We start from the raw sequence: 19,568 nt of genomic DNA on the forward strand, positions 1-19,568 counted from the left end.
CCTCATGGAATCTTGGTTTTTTTAGTATCATTTCAATTGACAGCATATTTGGAAAGGTTGTGAATATTTCAATAAAGTCATAACATTCAGGTACATAACAATATAGAAATATATAAATATATATATATATATATATATATATTTATTTATTTGTATCTGTACCATACAGTGGTCATGCCAACACATGTGAAACTTCACCTCGCACAACTGATGCAAGTAAAAGAAAGGAGGAAACAGCACGAAAGATGTCCCCAATTCCATTTGCACGTTAATGGACCTTGGATGGTACAAGGAGCTGAAATATGATGAAGAAATGCACCGAATCACGGCAGATAGGCCCTCGATAATAAAGATTTTCCTGCTCTGTTCCGCAAGATACCAGCCTCCGAGTGGGGATGTGAATCGCCAAGTGCCCTGAGAGAGAGCCCTGCACCCACGACCAACAAAAGGAAGCGCGAAAGCACAATCCGACCAACGACTGAAGTATTCGATGAACGAACCGGGAGACGAACGTGAGAGTGAACGAGGAAACGAAAAGGCGAAAAAAGGACGAAAAAGGCAAGTAAAAGGACAGGAAAGGCGAGGATACGAACGAAACGGCAAAGAGGGACAGAAAGTGAGAGGGCTTTCGTAGGGGAGTGGTGACATCTCGAGGCTCCACTAGTACTGCTACTACTCCGACAAGCTCCCCAAACAGCTCCCCTCCGACCTCTTCCTCGTTGGAGCCTCCTCGCAATTTGTCCGATTGCCGTCCCGATTTGATTGCAATGCGTCCGTGGTTTGATGATCCTCTGCAGTTACTCCCCGTCGTGACTCATGAGAGCTCTTTTCGCCAATCTCTTCGCTGTCGAATTGTTTAGGTTTCGGATTTCAGTTCCTCGTTTGGTTCGTTGCGCAAGGTGAGAGAGCCGATCATGGCTTCCTCTGTTGCAGCTGCCAACTCAGTTCTGCCTCTCGATCAGGAAGGAGAGGATGAGTTTGACGCCCTTCCGAATGTCCTCACGCCTCGCGGGTCAGTATTTTTGTTGTTGTTGTTGTTGTTGTTGTTGTTGTTTTCTTTGCAGTGCCGATTGCCAGTGGTTGAAATTTCGTTAATACAGATGTTCTTTTTCTTAGACGTCGCTACTGGCGGAGGAGTGACGATCAAGCGATTGCTTGTGCATGTCTTTTTTCTTTCTTGATTCTGAAAATTGTAGTAATCTGCGGGTTGGAGGTGAAGAAATGAATCGTAATTTACAATCGCCTCGTAAGACGCCCACTTACGAGAGGATGAGGTTATATTGATTGCGATATGGTGTATATTATGGAACTAGAGATAGCGCTGTAGTTTTTGGAAGTTTCTTGGCTAGTTATTTGCACATGGAACAAGAATTTGTAAATAATTTAACGATAGCTACTTTGTTATGATTGATTTCGCTTGTAATTCGTTATTTTCATGACGACCTCAGCATTTCGAAGGTAGCTGTAGCCTTCTGGTGAAGGCGTTGGAAAGCTGGAATGTAATATTGCGGGTCAAGCTGGCGAGGCCAGTACGCTAACGAGTACACTGTTGTGTTTGAATTAAGTGGTTGGGGGGACCTTCGGTGCTGCAGTTACCAGATCGAGGCGCTGGAGCGAGCGAAGAAGGAGGATATAATCGTGTATCTGGAGACAGGATGTGGGAAAACGCATGTAGCTGTGATGCTGCTGCAGCACATTGCTGATCTCATTCGAAAGCCCAGCACACGAATTGCCGTCTTTCTTTGTCCCTCTGTGCCTCTCGTTCAGCAGGTAGCATGATATATGGCTTCTTATCCTGTTTCTAACTCTTTTTTACCTTTTACAAACTTCTATTTCAGCTGTACTTCAGCAGGATAGCTTGCTGTAAATCAAATTAATTGTCAGGAAAATGTTGTTGGCTGGTGTTGCGCCAGCAAGCCAGAGTGGTTAAAAGATATACGAACTTCAAAGTGGGGGAATATTATGGAGAGGTGAATAACAACGCGTGGAACTCTAAAGCCTGGGAGGCGGAACTTGAAAATACGGAGGTTTGTTACTTGCCGTTTGCTCAGTAACTGTTCTCCTCAGATAATCGTGTAGCGAAAGCTGATCGATTTACCGTCTTTGACTAGTGAACTTGGACTCTATCATCTTTCTTGTTGCAGGATTTGGAAGGGCAGAGGTTTGATAAATTTAATGGCTTTTGGATATCCATCTAACTTGTCGAAATTTCACGATTTGTGATGCCTGCAACCACATGGTTTATATGCAGATATTTGTAATGACTCCGGCAATTCTACTACATAATCTGCATCATTGTTTTATGAGAATGGACTGCATAGAGCTCCTCATTTTTGACGAGTGTCACCATGCACATAGTCATCACCCCTATGCAAACATAATGCAGGTATCACTTCCAATGTTCTATCCTTCCTTTTCTCAAGTACTTAGGTGCTTAAATTCCATCAACTCCACGAAATCAAAAGCTGGGTCGAAATCATCATTTCTTCAAAACTTGTTCATGAACTGTAGCCAAAGTTGTTTATTGGGTTCTGAATTTATCTCCCGTGCGTTTCATGTTGTTCACTGGAGCCTGTTTCGGGACGTGTGAATAGGAATTTTACCATGGCAAGGAGGATTTATATCGGCTCCCTCGGATACTAGGAATGACTGCGTCCCCTATTAATGGAAAAGGTATAATCAGGAACTGATTCGAAACTGCATTGTGTATGATTCCTGTTAAGAACTTATTTAGATAAGCGTTACATGTTTATTGATGTGAATTATGGGGTTAGCTGTCGGTCAAGGCTTGAAGTTGTAAGAGTACTTCATAGGAATATGACCTTGCTTCCAACTTTTTTCTGTTCAATCCTGTTGTCTCTTCAGGTTTTGTTGACTATGTTTTTCTAATTTATTCTCTGTGTTACGACACTTTCTTCACTGTAAGATTGGTCAATCAACTACGATTTTTTCACCTCATTTCGTAGCGACGGCTTTGTCGTCGATTTTTTTCTTGAATATTGTCTTATATTTGAGAACTGAGAACTGTGTGTGCGTAATTACATACAACGGATTCTGCGATGCATCTGTAGCTCTTCACGTTAAGCTTTTCATTGGGTTAAAAAATTTCTCTCACTTTCGGTTGGTCGATCGTTGCGCCACAATTGAATTTTAGAATCAGTAAAACTTCCGAAGTGCCAGTTCGTTGTTGAAGTTTTAACCGGATATCTAGTGGTGCCTAATGCATAGGAACTGACATGTGCAGTTAATTGTCAAGGGGATTCCATCAGAACAAAAATTGATAAAATCGAGCGTATGCTACACGCAAAGGTAAAGTGCATTTTGGGATTAGGATTCACATTATTCTGACATCCTTTTGAAGAGCACCCACATTTGCTAACTTCTGAAATTGCCAATTTCTTCCAGTTGCACACCGTGAAAGAGAGTTCAGAGTTAGATCTTGTAGTTCCCCGTCCTCATCATAAATCGGAATATTATGAATCTGCTCAAACGCCAAATCCTGTAACTCTGAAGTTCTGCCAGCTACTCTTTGATCTGCAAAAGGAGGTATTTGTCAATTCGCCTCTCGCTCATTGGTTACTCCGCTCAGTAATTTTCCGTGTATGAACTGTAGTTCGAAGACTCTAAAGCTTTGGCTGGCTGTGCCGGAGTTTTTATGGTAGCATTTGAACTGATACTAGGATTCTCAAAATAGTCTTTTCTTTTATTGGTAATATTCTAGGTAATGATTGAAATGCAATCTTTGGCTGCCTTGAGGTTTCTGTTTTTGAATATTGTATGTCTTCCTTGGCGTCTGTTGTTGTTTGTTTTGGATGTCATGGATCTGGCTTATATTGTATTTCTGTTCTTGAATTGCTAAGAAATTCTTGCGCTACTTGGATAGTGTATAGGGACCCTCTTGGGTACTTCGGGATGTGAAGGGGAGCTACTTGGTGAGCTGTGCAGTGGTGTGGAAAAGAAAAGGGTAAAAAATGTGAAGAAGCTTTGCAATTCCCTAGGCTATTGTGCAACTGAGCTCGGTCCTCGGTGCGCCTATGAAGTAATATTCTGACCCAGTGCTCATTTCTGTGTAGTCTGTGTCCCACTGAATCTTAGAACCTTAATCCAGAACGTTATCCTTAATTGGAAATGCTCCCGAGTACTAGAACCCATAACTTAATCATGAGGTAACTTTCAAGTGTATAAATTTTAAATCACACCGTTCCGTTTTCCTTTGCCACAATTCTTGCTGTTTAAGTTGTAATTAACTCTACTGTCTAACTCTCTAGGTCCATGAAAGCATATGCAAAAAAAAAATGATGTGAGAGTCTTGGCACATTATGCTACTGTGTCTTCTTCTTTTGGTATGTAGTGAGACATAGTTCCTCCTAATATGAACATAATGTGTTCGACTAAGCTTCGATACTAGTTGCATTCCAGGCAGTGAAAATCCTCCTTCATAAGTATGACAGTGACTGCGACCCTGAGTTAGATTCGAATTCAGAGGGCAAGAAAGATATGCTTCGCAAAATACTCAACGCTCTAAACTCGTTTTTATCCAAAGGTAGTTCGCTACCTGTTTTTTCTTCCTGGCTTATTTTATTGTTCTATCTATTTTCAAAGATTGTGCTTGACAACCGTACGGCCTTAGCGACTTTTATTCATTCCAATAAGAATTCAGCAAGGCTGTTTAGACTTGAACCTCCAAAAGTTGCTCGCATTTCTGAAACGTGTTCGACCTGACTACGTTTTGGCAACCTTGAGCCTATTGTACTGAACAAGTGGTAGAAAACTGAGGTGTTTGAGGTACATTTTGTATAGATTGAAACTGCTTGCATGTGGTTTTATCAGAAGTCGAAGCAACTTCCTGTGCTGTGCCTGATGGAGCAGCCAACATACAGAATCTTTCCTCTAAAGTCCAGTTGTTGATTAACGTCCTAGAACGTTGCAGGTTTGTATTTACACATCGATATTTTTTGCTGAATTGACCTCGCCTGTCTTCTGCTTGTATTTAAATTAATTTGTTTTTGAAACGTCTCTTGTTGTCGAGTTGGACTTATGATTGTGTTGCTACTGTAGGGATACAAACGAGATGAGGTGCATTATCTTTGTAGAGAGAAAAATCACGACTCGCGTCCTGGCCAGCCTGTTGAGCAGCATTGAAGTTCTATCACCTGCGTTTCGTTTCCAGTCACTTGCTGGAAAAAATTCAGGATCGAATGATATGAACCATAAGCATCAGCAAAATGTTGTGGAATCCTTTCGAAACGGCGAGGTTGGTATCATTGGTGTAGTGGCTGCCAAGTTGTGCGAACTGTTGCGAGGTCATGATAGTTTGGAAGCATTTTGGAAGAAGTTCAAGTTCTCATGCTTTGAGGTTGACCATAAAATTAGAGGAACGATTTTGTGAATTTAATTGATAAAAGAAGTAAGATTTTAGAGTACAAAATCGCTCGTCATAAATGTGTGGGTGGATCATAATTCGTAATTAAACGAAGCCAAGAAATCAGCGCCAAAAGACAAAAAAAAAATGACAATCGTGGAAAGTTTTATGGCGGGAACAAGTCTTGTAGATAACTGTTCCAGCCCTGAATTTGGCCTCACCTCTCATGCGTTTTGCTGCGATGATGATGTTTTAAAGAGGAGACAGCGGCGGAATTGTGTAGGTGAATGTGTTGGTGTCAACAAATGTAGCAGAAGAAGGTCTCGACATTCAAAATTGCCATCTGGTTATTCGATTTGATCTTCCAAATACACCCTGCAGCCTGATTCAATCCAGGGGCCGAGCTCGTTGTCTGAAGTCTACTATCATATATCTTATTGAGAGGTAATCATCTTCCAAATAAATAGTGATTAGCGTCGTGCCACTTTGCCAGGTTCATTCAGTTGTGCAGACCAACTTGGATTAGTGAAACAAAAATATGTTGGTTGCTGGGGTAGTATGTGTAGTTCACTTGCGGAATGATTCTGGATTTTTATTTTGAAACAATGAGATATCTTTAGGTCGATTGTATCACTGTGTGCATCCAGACATGAACAAATCATTTCTTGTGGTTTATATGAGCTTGTTCTCTAGGGGTAACAATGAGCAAAGCCAGCGACTCGAGCAGTTCTTGTTGACTGAGGAATCTATGAAAGAGGAAGTCCTGAGCCGGATTAAAAATGCTGAGGATGTTGGAGCACCTGAAACTTCAACGATCGAAACTTTCCGAGTTGAGAGTACCGGAGCAACGATGAGCACACTTTGTAGTGTTTCTTTACTACACCAGTATTGTGCACGACTTGCCCACGATAGGTAATTTCCAAGCGGATAATTTCAGTTGTTTTGTACATCAACTTCAGGTGTCGTTAGGATACGTGGACATGTTGATGTGCAGTATGTTCCATAACTCGGGCATCCGTTGATGAAATAAACCGGTAACCGTTGATGCAGCTTCTACACGCCAACTCCCCAGTTTAGTTACAGTGAGGATGGTTCGGGAGTAAAATGTACTATCAAGCTTCCTACAGATGCGTTAGTTCAAAGTGTGGAAGGGCGGCCAGTTTCTTCTCAAGCTGATGCAAAACGGGTTGCTTGCTTGATTGCTTGCGAGCGCCTTTACGATGCTGGGGCTCTGACTGAGTTGCTTCTCCTCAAGTCCAAGGAGAATGCGTATTCTCTTGACGCTATTGCTCCAGAATCAAATTCAACTACAGGTAAAGCATATCCAAATCTTTATATGTGCGACTGCCGCTGTCATATCTCATAATCTTGGGTTCGTGTTCCTCTGTTCAATTGCTGGTAGTAGCTCTGTTTTTTGAAAATAGATTCCGTGAACATAAAGGATTGGTTCTTACTTCACACATCTTTTCACATAGGCCATGAGTTACCTCCACACACATTGGTTCTGACCAAGTACAAAAAATTCAGCCTTCTTCTATTTCAGGCTCTTACTGGTTTGAGCCATTATTTGGGACACAGATTACTGAATCATGATTTGAACGAAGTGACCGTTTTGAGTTTATCTCATCGCTCAGCGCTTTCGGCAGTGACCCTATTTGGGTTACACCCCCTTGGATTTTCTACTAGCAACTTGATTGCTCGTCTTTTCTACCATGATCTCATATTTACGGCCTTGTTTCCATCTTTTTATTTTTGCAGGGAGAGATCCACTTCCGTCACGCTCAATAATTGTTCCAGATGCTTTCAGTGGTACCTGGGGATCCGGGCTCAACAGCGTTGAGTTACATGCTTATGCGATATCCTTCGTAGCCACTCCCAATGACAGAGCTTACGTAAATTTTGGATTATTTTTGGAAGCAGACATGGGACCTGAGGCTGGGTCTATTGAAGTGGAATTGCAGCTCAGTAACAGAAGACTAGTGAATGCTAAATGCTCACCCTGTGGAACTATTCTTTTTGAACCTGATCAGGTGATTCTTATTTTCTTCGTGTTTCTTATATCATTTTCTTCCGGATAAATATCATAAGCTGAGATTTCTATGCAGAAGCTGGGATGTGTTCTGTAAATGCCGGATTTAAGAAGTAGATTGGGTATTCATTACGTTGGAAGGTAACTCGTGAGATACCTTGTAGAGTCATCCCGAACTCTTTGTACTAAAACTTCAACTGGAGTTCATTCATGATTTTTTTTGATATTATGAAGTCTAAAACCAGTAGAGTTTACCTGCTTGTTCAATTCTCTTATTGTTAACTAAGGGATGCTTTGGTGCAGCTACGGAATGCTAAATCGTTCCAAGAGCGTATCTTCAGTTCTGTCCTAGATCAAAAACCGCCTGTTCCCAATATCGAACTTTCTGGCGAGTGGAATTCCAATCGCTTGTATCTTCTACTTCCCCTGAAGGAGAAACAAGACGCACTTCCCCTGTCAATTGACTGGGATTGTATTGAAGATCTGATTTCAGACGTGATGAAAGGATATAATACTCTTGAAGAGGTTCCTTCAGAGATTCCTAGAAGTTCATTGCTCAGATTGATCGATGGATATTTTCCAGTTGAACATGTGACAAACTCACTGATCCAAACTGAGCACACGGGTAAACGGTGCCTTTATTGTGCAAGGGAGTTGATTCCTGATATGAATGGTCAGAGTCCCATGATCATGAAAGTTTCCAAATACAACTCTTATTCAGATTATTATTTGAAAAAGTAAGTTGTCAGCACGTCCATTCCAGAAAGAGCTCTTGTTTGGATTTTTCTATTAACATTTGATAGTTTCTTCATGAAATTTTCTGTACTCCCGATTAATCTAAGTTGATGCTATTCTGTTACTCATAATTTATGAATATTCGCTTTTCATATGTACGTCAGGCACAATAGGACATTGAATTTTGTTGAGCAACCAATGTTGAAGGCCAAACCACTGATTCAGGTTAATAATCTCTTGACTCAGCGCACCACAAGCGAGCGCCCAGGTTCGTTGTTCATGGGATTCTACCTCCCCACAAATTTGCCATGTTACTCAAGTATGAATCTCCAGCTATTGCAAAATCTCGTATAGGGTAAGTGTCAATCTGAGATTTAGTGCCTTGAATGTGCTTACATCGCCACGTTGGTTTATGCAGCTGCAGAAGAGCAGAAGACCGAGTCGTTAGTGGAACTGCCACTTGAGCTTTGCAAAATAATGGTTAAGGGCCTCTCCTGTGCATTGACTAACGGAATCTCGCTGTTACCCTCTTTTATGCATCGTCTTGAAGGACTTCTTCTTGCTGTACAGTTTCGGAAAAGCCTTCCATCCCCCCACTCGTCTCCAGTGCCCGCAAATCTGGTAATGTCGTATTTAACATAATTATTCATTTGAGCATTAATTTTGTTGGGCTTGCGGAAGACATGTAGTTTTAGCAGATTGTGGTTTGTGAAATGCTTCGTTTGCCCATCCTTAGATTGCAAGAACTGTTCAGCTTATGATGATAAGTGTATTGTTCTGAGCAGATGCTGGAAGCAATTACAACAAGCAAGTGTCAAGAGAGCTTCAGTTTAGAAGGTTTAGAGTTACTAGGGGATGCCTTCCTCGAGGTTTCTGTCAGTGAGCGTCTTTTTCTTCTCCACAACAGATTGGACGAAGGCGAACTGTCGAAGCGACGCACGAATCTTATATGCAATAAGATGCTAGAGAGACTTGGCAGAGAGCGAGGTATCATGGTCAGTAAGAGCTGTAGGGATACTACCCGGTCTACTTACAAGCAGTTTGAAATAATGATCAATCTTGTTTCTGAAGTACATCAACCATATATCCATATTCTCGTACAATATAAAGTATATTTACTATAAAATCTTTGCTCCAGCTTCGTGACTTTTTCCTTTGTTGGTATTGTTAAGAACTACATACGAGATACTCAATTCTCGCCAAAAGAGTGGGCAACACCTGGGCGCGTTCGTGAGACACAGTGTAAATTACCACCCTTGCAAGGAAAGACCATAGCTGATGTGTTTGAAGCCCTTATTGGTAAGAGAGTCAGAGTCACTAAAATTGTTTTCTTATGGCCTGTTTTCATTCGCATCTCATGAAGAGTTATCATACTATTTAACATGTATCTTATGTTTTTTCTTTTGATAATGAATGTAATGTTTTCATAATTATTGTGTAGGTGCTCATTATATTCATGGCGGTGTGGAAGCCGCACAGGCCATGATGGGATGGCTTGGTTGTGAAGTTGGTGTTTCTTCTAGTATCAGGGAAGAAGCCCGAACTCGCGTACACGGGCAATTGGAGCTTCTGTCAGAAGCTAAGGTTTCCGAATTAGAGATACTGTTAAATTATAAGTTTCAAAACAAGGGTCTGCTAGTGGAAGCACTGACGCATGCCTCATGTCGTCGTCACAGTGGTGATTGTTATCAGGTAAATTCATCTGTGAGTTTACTATCAGTGAGTTTGAACCCGGTGTGGCTAGCTGAAAACAAGTTACCAGTTGCATTAACAATGGGCTTTGTCGACGCAGAGGCTGGAGTTTTTAGGAGACGCTGTGCTTGATTTCCTGATTACCAAGCACTTCTATGCGAACTCGGCAAATTTGAAACGGGACCCTGGATTGCTCACAGACTTGCGGTCGGCCGCTGTGAACAACGAGTGCTTTGCACGAGTGGCTGTACGGCATAACCTTCATCTATACCTGCTTCACAATTCAAGTGATCTTGCTGCCAGGGTGGATAAGTACGTGCATGGTTCTACGACTGATGCTCAGTGTCATGGCTGGAACGGTGATAGTGGTCCCAAAGTAAGTATTCCCATGTTGCATCAATTTTTCTTTCACACTCGCACATGATGTTTGTGCTCTTTCCGAAGCCTTCTTGTTAAGTAAGCATCTAATTGCTCCTCTATGCAGGTGTTGAGCGATTTAGTGGAGTCGTTAGCAGGAGCAGTGTTTTTGGACTCTGGCTATAAATTGGACACTGTATGGAACGTTTTCAAGCAACTCCTAAAGCCTTTGGTTACACCAGCAACGCTGCGGCTTGAACCCATTCGTGAGCTGTGGGAGTTGTGTCAAACTGAAAAGTTTGGTGAACCGAATTACAAGAAGAAACGGGAAGCCATGGGAGACTTCGACATGACTGTTACAGTTGAATTGAAAGATGAGACGATTACGGGAGTTGGTCGTAAGCCAGATGAGAAGAGTGCGAGGAAAGTTGCTGCGATCCAGGCTCTTGAAACTCTTAAGGTCAAACACTTTCATGGGCTCTTCAATTGCATTTGCTTCAGCCTGATGATTTCGTGGAGTGATGTGGAACATCCTGGTTAACATATCATTTATTCTACTTGGACGCATGTGAGGTCTGTTGTAAACAGTAGTACATCCGCATCAACTCTGATATCCAGATTTAAAATTTATAAGAGATTCATTACGTTGTGGTTGTTTGATCATCGTCAATTCCAGAGCATCAACTTATCGTGTGCTCTTTTTTTTTAGACGCTTGGCTATGAACATGGTTCAAGGCGACTAGAGCGGGCAGCTTTATATGCCAGAAAGTTCTCGGATCTGGTCGATGTTCCCGAAGAAAGGTGTCATTCTCTAGTCTTCGTTGACGAAGGTACGTCAATTTTGAAGAATACCGTTGAGATTGCTGGAGGCAAGTGTGCAACAAAAGTTGTCGACTTTGCTCCGGCCGTTCCCGGTAAGGCTAGCATCTCTTTTGAGTTCATTAATCTGGCAATTGAGGTCAATTTAGAACAACCAATTTACGCGAACACCCATACGTTACTGTAAGTCGATCACCTAAGTTATTTGTTTGTGAGTTGTGCTTTGTTTGATCTTTTCCCTTAGTTGAGTCGCGATGAGGATTACTGAGGTAGTTAGGCATTGCAATGCAGATCCGAACTCTAAACAAGATGGGAACCCTCAAACAACCAAGGGGGAACATTTACCTATTGTTGATAAGCAACTCCAATTTACTCCTCCAACTGAATCGGCAGAAAAATCATTCGAAGCAGAATTTGTCTCAAGCTCTTCACAGCCTGAAGTTTCTTCCACTTCAGGGCAGAAGGATCCACCTGTGACTGAGAACAGCGACTTCCAGAAACTTTGTGAAGAAGTCAAGAAATCTGTTACCATGAGAAATAATTACTTTTCTTCTGGTCCTTCGACCCCGAATTCGGTAACAGCGTCAACTGCTGTAACTCCTGTGCAATTCTCACACAGCACATCCTCGACGGTCGTACCAACTCTGGGCTCGAGGTCCTATGGTGTGCCTAATCAGCCGCGGGTTTTAGGTCATGCTACCTTTGCTGGAATTACTTTCGTACCGACTGATCCGTACTCTGGATTCCCGTCGTCACATGCTGGGGTGGATGATGGTTATAGCAAACAGACATCTTCAGCACCTCACCTTAGACCAGCACCAGGTTCAATCCATATCCATAAGAATTACAGTACTTGCATTCAATTTCCCACCCATTTCCAGCAATTCTAATCTCCGATAATACTGTAGTTGAATAGGGAACATTATCACGATAGTATCTTTCATGTTTGAGGTCCTCTAGTGGAGACTTCTATGTAGACTGAAAGAACATTTTCGTTATCAGATGTTGGGTTGCGATTGGTCAAAGGTGAAGCGCGGTCCTTGCTCAATGCTATGTGCATGAAGCACCGGTGGGGGGATCCAGTCTACACGTTGGTCTCGAAAGGAGGAGTTAGTCATGCTCCTTTGTAAGTCATCTACAGAAGTACAATCATTCTCGTTTGTTTTTTTCATTTATTCTGAATCGTTCTGCAAGGGATGATGGGTGTAGTTATAGAATGCTGAAAATAATGGTTGGAAGTCGATGATCGGATGCCAGGTTTTTGTATATGGTCCAAACAACAATCATCTTGCGTGGACGAGCCTTTGAGATCGACGCGGAGGGAGAAGTGGAAAGGGATATTAAAGGGGCCAAAGATTCTGCTGCTGCACGGCTGCTGGAGTGGCTTGGAGAAGAAGGGTTTTTCATCAGTTAAGTTTTCAGGCAAAGTGGACGTTGCATAATTGCATGAAGTTACCCCTATAAAGCCATTCAAGATGGTCAGGCACCCCTTTGATAGAGAACACTCGGACTGTGCGGCGTTTATCTTCATGATGAAACAGGAAAATGTCAGGAAAAAGCTATGCGTTTTCTCGTTTTGGCTCTTTGAGTCATATTAGCGACGTATTTCCACAGACCATTTTTGCAGCTGTGCGTGCTCCCTTAAATCATTTGCTCATGCAACACTTTCATCCAGAGAACCGAATTCAATTTGATATTTTTGTTGACATAGTTTCCGATTTGGCGGCACGGAGCAGATAAATGCCGGAGGGTGCTAAAAAGAAATAGAACAGCTTGGAGAGAAGTATGCGGACAAAGAAAGGTGCGCGTAGTCCCGTTACGTGTCATATTTTGTTTTGGGGAAGGGCGCAAAGCATCCTTGTTCGCCCCTCCTCAGGCTGTCTCGCAGGTCAAGTGAGGTCAAAATAGAAGCTTTTGCTTTGGTCTCATTAATTGGTAAACTGGACTCAGTTTAACAGATTGGGCCTTTTGATCTTCAGCTGATCGATCCACCTTGAGTCTCAGGACTCTCTTGTGTAAATGAAGTGGTATAAGATACATTAAACTCCATCCAACCTAGTAATATCTTCCGAGTTTTCTTCATTAATTGAGCTTTACAGCCAGATCACGGAAGTGGAGCTTACGTGGAGTATAAGAGCGCCTAATCATAATCCCTTTTATCATTGAACGAAGACCATATGCAGTTTCAACGTCCTTCCTCTAGCATAATTTAGGTTATGCAATGTTGGTGGGCGGCTTTTGAAGGGAATGCTTCCAAATAAAATTTCTACGCAAACTGTTTTTTAATGGTGACCCAGTGTAGATTAGTCCCAAAGGAGACGGTGAAAATTTAGCTTTCAACTTTGAAAAAGCCAGCTGCAAGTGTTGAGGTAATGATGAGTTATGATCAACGGAATCTAGCTGGTAGTGTTTACCTGCAGTTCATTAGTGTGGTCAAGTTTCAGTTATGTTCTTTTGAATGTGGGAGCTGACTCTTATTTGCTTCAACTCCAATGAGTTATGCACTTATGCTTGGGATCACCAATCGATTTCTTGGAGACACGACACCACCGACCTGGTAGAGCAACAAAGACTTCTAGTGAGAAAAGTCTTTATTTTGAGTGGACTTCTTCACCCTAGACCCTGTGTGAGAAGTCCTGTTAGAACTAGAAGTAGGGTTGCTGGGTTCACGGTTAGTGCATGCACAAGTTGTGGAGGATAATAAAGTGATTGCAGCGTAACTCAGGGGTAGTCGGAAGAGGTACTTCCGGAAATGAGGTGGGTTGAGAACAGCCAATGATTCAGTGGAACACTGTAGGATTTATCTCTATTGAGATTGTTTTTGAAGAAACTTACTAACGAGGACAATTTGAATATTTTGCAAGTGAAACACACTCCGTAACTAAGTAAAAACGTTAATGCGGAAAAAAAATTTAGAAATATAAATCAATCAATCAACATATACGTACACATACATTTTCAATTCATCAATAAGTAATTACGTGCTAACTAATTTTATATAAATAAAATTCCATTAGTTTTACAAAAAAAATCAAATTTTATGCTTAGGCATTAAATGACAACCAATTTTCTTATATTAATGTTTGATGATTTGTGATGAATTGTATCAGATAGTACATGTTTTAATTTCAAGTTGGGATCTTAATATGTTTGTCATTGTTAAAATTTTACTTCATGTTTATTCAATATCGAAAAATACAAGTTAGGTAAGATTTTAAGTACAACATTAAAATTGGGTTTGTTTTACATTTGCATAACATATTTGTGGACATTGAATGAATAAAAGTTTCTAAGATAATCATGGTTTACACTTGGATTTCTTACCTACAAAGAAGGCCAACATGGGATTCAAATATATATATATATATATATATATATATTGAATTTTAGATAGAATTTTCGATATACTATTAAATTATAGATAGAATTAACATCAGTACATTTTAAATTTTGATAAGAGCACATGTGCATATTTATCCAAAATTAAAAATATTTATAGTGATTCGAAATCTTCAAGTTATTCTGAAATATTTATACTTTTCATTCACAACATCACACCTTTTTCACTCTTCAGATTCTCTATCTGGAAATCAAGGTTTACTGTCAAAATTGCAAATCTAAATATAGAAATAGCTAGAAAAGGATCAGCTTTGTATCTGTTAGGAATGGTCAGCACCCACTGTCATGTCAGACAACAAAGTCGGTGCCTTCCTTTCAGGTGAGGAATTGTCCAGAGTCGGGTTTTTAGATGATGGAATATCCTTTCCCCAACTGCTTTGGCTCTGTTTCAGCAAAACCATAACCCAATCGTAAGAGTGATGCGTATGTCACAGTCCCAGCTTGTTCCTCACTAAATTAAGGGCTCACTCAAGTTGAGAAGAATGCGATCCCACTTCAATGTGGCCACAAATTCCGTCAAAGCAGACTCCAGCGAAAATAGCTTTGTAACAGCATTCAAGTAGCATCGCACTTGTGCCAGTGTCCTCAACCTCATGATGTTAATGGCCGCATGGGTTGGCATCCAAGGAAGTCATTACGGTAAAAGAATATGCACTACAAGGGCAGCGCACCGCTCCCTTTATCCAACCCAAATCATTCTAGGTGCATGAAGGGGAAGGGGTTTTGGTATTACAAATGAATCGAGTTGGGGCTCGAAGCTTATGCCTCTCAACTGCCAATTATTGATATCAGGAAGGCGGGGACACCCGGGCAGCCACTTCCAGGTGCGATCTTCCAGATCGAATACAGCGGCGGGGGAGCTCTCTGAGATGGTCAGACAAATTATGTTGCCATTCCCAAAGCCAAAGAAATGACGAGAGGGACGGAGCATTTCTACAAATTCGCGCCGTAGCTTGCGAGGCATGCGTTCAATCTCTACCCACACCATCTTGATTCTCTCAAGCTCCCAGATTCTGATGCCCAGAAAATTGCCCTCTTCGCACCCTCCCACCATCAGGAGCCGACCTTGGCACTCTACCAGAGAAGGGGACACGATACAAGCAGGCATCCTCACATGGACTTCATCCCACAGGTTCCTCTCTATATCATAAGCAATTACACCAAATGGAGAAAACGTTATACAGTAGAACGAACCCATGCTCCACACTGCATAGCCAGCTCCGAGTTTCCAGGCCGCTGCCATTATCGGCCATGGCTTGCCTCCTACAGCCCACGCATTAGTCTGCGAACAGAAAATCTCGGTTGCTAGCCTTCCATTGTGCGCCTCGTCAAAAAACAACCCGGCTACGAGAATTTTATATGACTTTGAGGCTCTATCATTTACCATCCCAACCACGTGGATCGTCTTAATGAAACGCATAGGTGGAAGGTGCTGCCAAAACTTAGTCATGGGATTGCACACGAAGAGATTGGGCCACGGAAAGAACTCGTTCCCGTAGCAAAGCAGTCCTTCAGAGGCAGCCAACACACACTTCTCTGGTGACATTGCGGGAATCGCAAGGTCGTGCCACTTCTTCAACGAGGAGTCATACGCCGATGAGACGCGCCCGGCTGTATACATGATAATCCAAGGCTTTTGGGGAGAGACTTGAGTGTACCGAGCTACAAAGCGTTCGGAGAAGAGTATAGAATTCCACTGCTTGCACACGCACCGCATCCTGAACAGACTGTGGATGGGAAGCCATGCGAGAACTCTCTCCATCAAATCCTCGGGCAGGGATTTCCACACACTCTCGTCCATAGCCACCATTTGAATGTCCTCGCTTGTGGATGCTACTGCTCCCATTAGAGTATCATCCAGAAGCTCAGAGCTCGTTATCCTCTCTACCGGCCATTTCAAATTGTCTACAGTAAATTCAAACTCTCAAGCATATGTTCTACCTCGTGGTCTGGAATCAATCAACGTCTTTGACATTCTTAGGAGCACTCGCACTCACTGATCATAGCCGTCTGAGGGCATCTTTACCGATCCCCATTTAATTGACAATACACTGATGTGATTATGGCTCTGAGTTGAAAACAATCAAATTTTGCTTACCTCCATTTGATGAAGAATTACTCCTTAAGATGCGTCCGAAGATGGAACCGAACACATCATTCAACAAGCGAGACAATAAATTTCAACAAAATCCAGCGGATAATTATCTTGCCATGGTTCCGAGTCTATAAATGAAGACCCTAATTTCGCAAATAGTGCGTCTAGTCCGAGCGAATTCTACGAGAGCCGCTCACGACCCACCACACGATCATCACCAATCCCCAAAACCTCCATCGACACCGGGTTCATCACAAAATTGTAATTGAATTAGCCACCTCTCAAAATCAAACGACCTTGATCTCATTCCTACCTAAACGCCGAACATCAATAGGGGAGGAGCGAACCCGAAACTCAACCAAAATCGAAACCCGTTAGATCATGATATGCGACAACCGGGACGGAATGAGGCTCATCGATGCGGAGAGCCAGGATTGGAGAAATGAAAGTAGGAACATGACAAAGGAATGGAATTCGCATGAGGATCTTAAGAGAGAGGAGGAGGAGGAGGGTTCAGTTGTGGCGTCCGCCTGATCTCGTGCTCACGACCTTCCGCTCTCGTCTCTATGATTGATGTCTGTGCCAATCGTCTCGCGAGGATTGATCCTTCCCCGGATTGGCACAAGGCTCCATCGAGATCGCCCGCACAGACGCCCTCATTGCGACACAGCGATCGCAGTTCTCCAGTTGATATCGCTTCGCTGACACCGAGGCCCCAGTGTCGGTGAAGTTTAGGGTTTTGGGGTCTCGGTGTGGATTGTCGGTGAAAGGGACATGGGCTAAACGCTGGTTCGGTGCTTTTCTGTGAATCAATACCACCCCACCCATGGCCCCTCTTCAATCTCCATTTTTACTTCCCTCCTCTTGGAATAAGCTTAATTTCTTCTAGACACTTATTTAGAACAAAAAGTGCTACAAGTTATTCTAATTTTAGTAATAGCATATCTTCGACATTTGTTGATCAAGTCTAATAAAACCAATTATCTTTTGAGCCTATAAATAAGAACTTCTTTACAAACAAAGATCTTTAAGATATAGGTATTTCTTTTAAGAAGATGTTCTACAAGATTGAAGCAACAAAAGGTGTATTTTTAGAACCAATATATAATTATAAAATGATGTTGATACAATTGTAACTAGGGTTTTAGATAAAAGTTTATTTTTATTTTATTTTATTATTCTCCTATAAAGAGCATTTTTAATTTTTTCTTGTGTAATTTGGTGTGATACAATGTTAAATAGTACAATAGAAAATACTTACAAACAACAATAGTATTGAAACTATTATAAATTTTCTGAATAAATAGATTCTTTTTACTTATTACTAGCATTTTTACAATTATACTTAGATGGTCTATGAAGAAACTATAAATTGTTTTAAGAAAGAAGGTATGTTATAGACAAATAATAAAAGATGGACAACTCAATTAAAAAAAGGTATCAAAATTTGTCATCAAAAGTATTGAATTAAAACACATTCTAATTGGCACATTTTCATAAACACAAATAAATAAAATCTAGTCTTCAAAACAAACAATTTCTCATGAGTAAAATCTTAGTTGACCAAAGTCTTATTAATTTGCAAAATCTTGTGAAGTTGAACAACTCTCACATTATCATGTTCCAAATGTATTCTGAGTTTTTGTCAATGATATGAATTATAAATAATCAAAATGTCAATACACTCTTGTGTCACTTAAATAGAGTAGATATTCCCTCAAAGATAGTAGAATATTAAAACTAGAATGGTTATTGCCAAAGAAAAGAAATTTATAGACTCTTGAAACAAGACTAAGAACAAGAAATGTGTTGACAAGAGTGAAGAAGACCTCACTCTTACTTCCATGTATGAAATCTAATTAGGATCTATATTGCAATGTTATATAGAACCTATGATACATGTCCAACTTGCAGAATACATATGTAACTTGCAAGTTAAATGTCCTACATATATACCACATGGCCAACTTGTATCACAAGTCATCAATATGTGCAACACATAGCCAACTTGTATCAAGAGTCACCAATATGTGCCACACATGGCCAACTTATTAGCCAAGTTTTCAACTTACCAATGACCTATAAACTTGCAAAAAGTCAAATCCACGTCTATAAAGCTTCTAAGAAGATTCTCCATAAGATATTATCAAATTTACTTATTTCTAATTACTTCTATCTAACTCTTTTAAACTATGTAAATATATATGTCCATGATAGTTATCAAAAACTTCATAGCCACAATTACACAAAAGTTCTAAATCCATCATCTATATTTTAAATTCAATACAATGACAATCAAGAACTCTAATGTGAGAAAAAAGTATTGAAAACAAGTTTGTAAGAAAATACCAAGCACATTACTAGTTCTAAAGAGATTGTATTATACACAATTTATATGTCATTCTTGCAACACAAATATATTAATACAATTGGAGCACCTTAATTTTTCAAAGAGGTTGTGGACAAAAAAAGCTATAGAAGGATTGAATTCTATCTCATTTACTTGGCATTCAAATCATCCACTATTAACCAACATCTCTAAAATTCTAAAAACATGTTGTAGATAAATTACAAATACAAGTTGATTTAAACAATATTTATTTATTAAAGCAATAAGGCAAAAAAGGTTGATATGAACTAGTTTAATGTTCATAATTAGTCTTGTTATTTAAATTTTTTAAGATTAATTACTGACTTGATATCACTATATATATATATATATATATATATATATATTTGACAAGAATGATCATCATACATTTTTTGTAAGTAAAAGTTGATTTTTTTAACTAAATTAAAAAATATTATATTCTTTCATTTTCAAAGATAAATAATTTTTTCAAACCCTCAGAATTACAATATATTTAAAAAAAAATAATAATACATAATACATGATGTTACATTTTATTACTCCTCAAATATGAACACGGAGTGTGTCGACCATAAGGCTGTGGTGTGAAAGTGGTACTAGTGTGAACAGTGGAACTCCATGCAGGGAGTTGTTTTGTCTAGCATGAGGCTGTAGTGTGAACGGGGCCTGATTATACTGACGGAGCCCCTTGCAGAGAACTCTTTTGTTG

The 19,568-nt window shown here is 40.6% G+C and overlaps 2 protein-coding genes across 7 annotated transcripts; one reads left to right on the forward strand and one right to left on the reverse strand.

The window, feature by feature from the left end:
• The first annotated feature begins 702 nt into the window (after positions 1 to 702).
• LOC112277957 (endoribonuclease Dicer homolog 4) lies at positions 703 to 13,284 on the forward strand. 5 transcript variants are annotated; one of them, XM_090248199.1, is made up of 28 exons: positions 703 to 1,012; positions 1,593 to 1,770; positions 1,914 to 2,027; positions 2,252 to 2,386; positions 2,595 to 2,673; positions 3,245 to 3,309; positions 3,406 to 3,546; positions 3,884 to 4,039; positions 4,420 to 4,543; positions 4,831 to 4,930; positions 5,059 to 5,254; positions 5,646 to 5,806; positions 6,056 to 6,274; positions 6,413 to 6,675; positions 7,121 to 7,392; positions 7,695 to 8,128; positions 8,291 to 8,394; positions 8,545 to 8,747; positions 8,912 to 9,121; positions 9,299 to 9,425; positions 9,568 to 9,818; positions 9,919 to 10,194; positions 10,303 to 10,635; positions 10,885 to 11,089; positions 11,286 to 11,816; positions 11,997 to 12,120; positions 12,252 to 12,403; positions 12,731 to 13,284. In XM_090248199.1, the coding sequence occupies exons 1-28, from the start codon at positions 915 to 917 to the stop codon at positions 12,889 to 12,891; spliced, it is 5,412 nt and encodes a 1,803-aa protein (XP_090104325.1). In that variant the 5' UTR covers positions 703 to 914; the 3' UTR covers positions 12,892 to 13,284. The 5 variants fall into 5 exon arrangements, with proteins under 5 accessions (XP_090104325.1, XP_090104326.1, XP_024366627.1 ...); XM_090248200.1 differs by having other exon boundaries at positions 10,885 to 11,005; XM_024510859.3 differs by lacking the exon at positions 12,731 to 13,284 and having other exon boundaries at positions 12,252 to 12,673.
• Positions 13,285 to 14,465: 1,181 nt separating this feature from the next.
• LOC112277796 (F-box/kelch-repeat protein At5g15710) lies at positions 14,466 to 16,372 on the reverse strand. Of its 2 annotated transcripts, XM_073531545.2 has the most exons (3): positions 15,588 to 16,372; positions 15,127 to 15,257; positions 14,466 to 14,776 (listed from the first exon to the last, which is right to left on the reverse strand). In XM_073531545.2, exons 1-3 carry the CDS (start codon positions 16,237 to 16,239, stop codon positions 14,654 to 14,656), a joined length of 906 nt encoding a protein of 301 aa, XP_073387646.1. In that variant the 5' UTR covers positions 16,240 to 16,372; the 3' UTR covers positions 14,466 to 14,653. The 2 variants fall into 2 exon arrangements, with proteins under 2 accessions (XP_073387646.1, XP_024366294.1); XM_024510526.3 differs by having other exon boundaries at positions 15,127 to 16,372.
• Between the last annotated feature and the right edge of the window lie 3,196 nt (positions 16,373 to 19,568).

The sequence above is a fragment of the Physcomitrium patens genome, chromosome 26 (genome assembly GCF_059467195.1).
Source record: "Physcomitrium patens ecotype Gransden chromosome 26, ASM5946719v1, whole genome shotgun sequence".
In the NCBI taxonomy this organism is placed as follows: Eukaryota; Viridiplantae; Streptophyta; class Bryopsida; order Funariales; family Funariaceae; genus Physcomitrium; species Physcomitrium patens.

Coding starts and splice junctions, on each gene's coding strand:
- LOC112277796 (XM_024510526.3), bottom strand. CDS start 16,239: ATGGGAGCAGTAGCATCCACAAGCGAGGACATTCAAATGGTGGCTATG. Junction 14,777..15,126: donor AGCCCCAACTCGATTCATTT/GTAATACCAAAA, acceptor TTGCTGAAACAG/AGCCAAAGCAGTTGGGGAAA.
- LOC112277957 (XM_090248199.1), top strand. CDS start 915: ATGGCTTCCTCTGTTGCAGCTGCCAACTCAGTTCTGCCTCTCGATCAG. Junction 5,807..6,055: donor ATCATATATCTTATTGAGAG/GTAATCATCTTC, acceptor CTTGTTCTCTAG/GGGTAACAATGAGCAAAGCC. Junction 12,404..12,730: donor AGAAGAAGGGTTTTTCATCA/GTTAAGTTTTCA, acceptor GGCACGGAGCAG/ATAAATGCCGGAGGGTGCTA.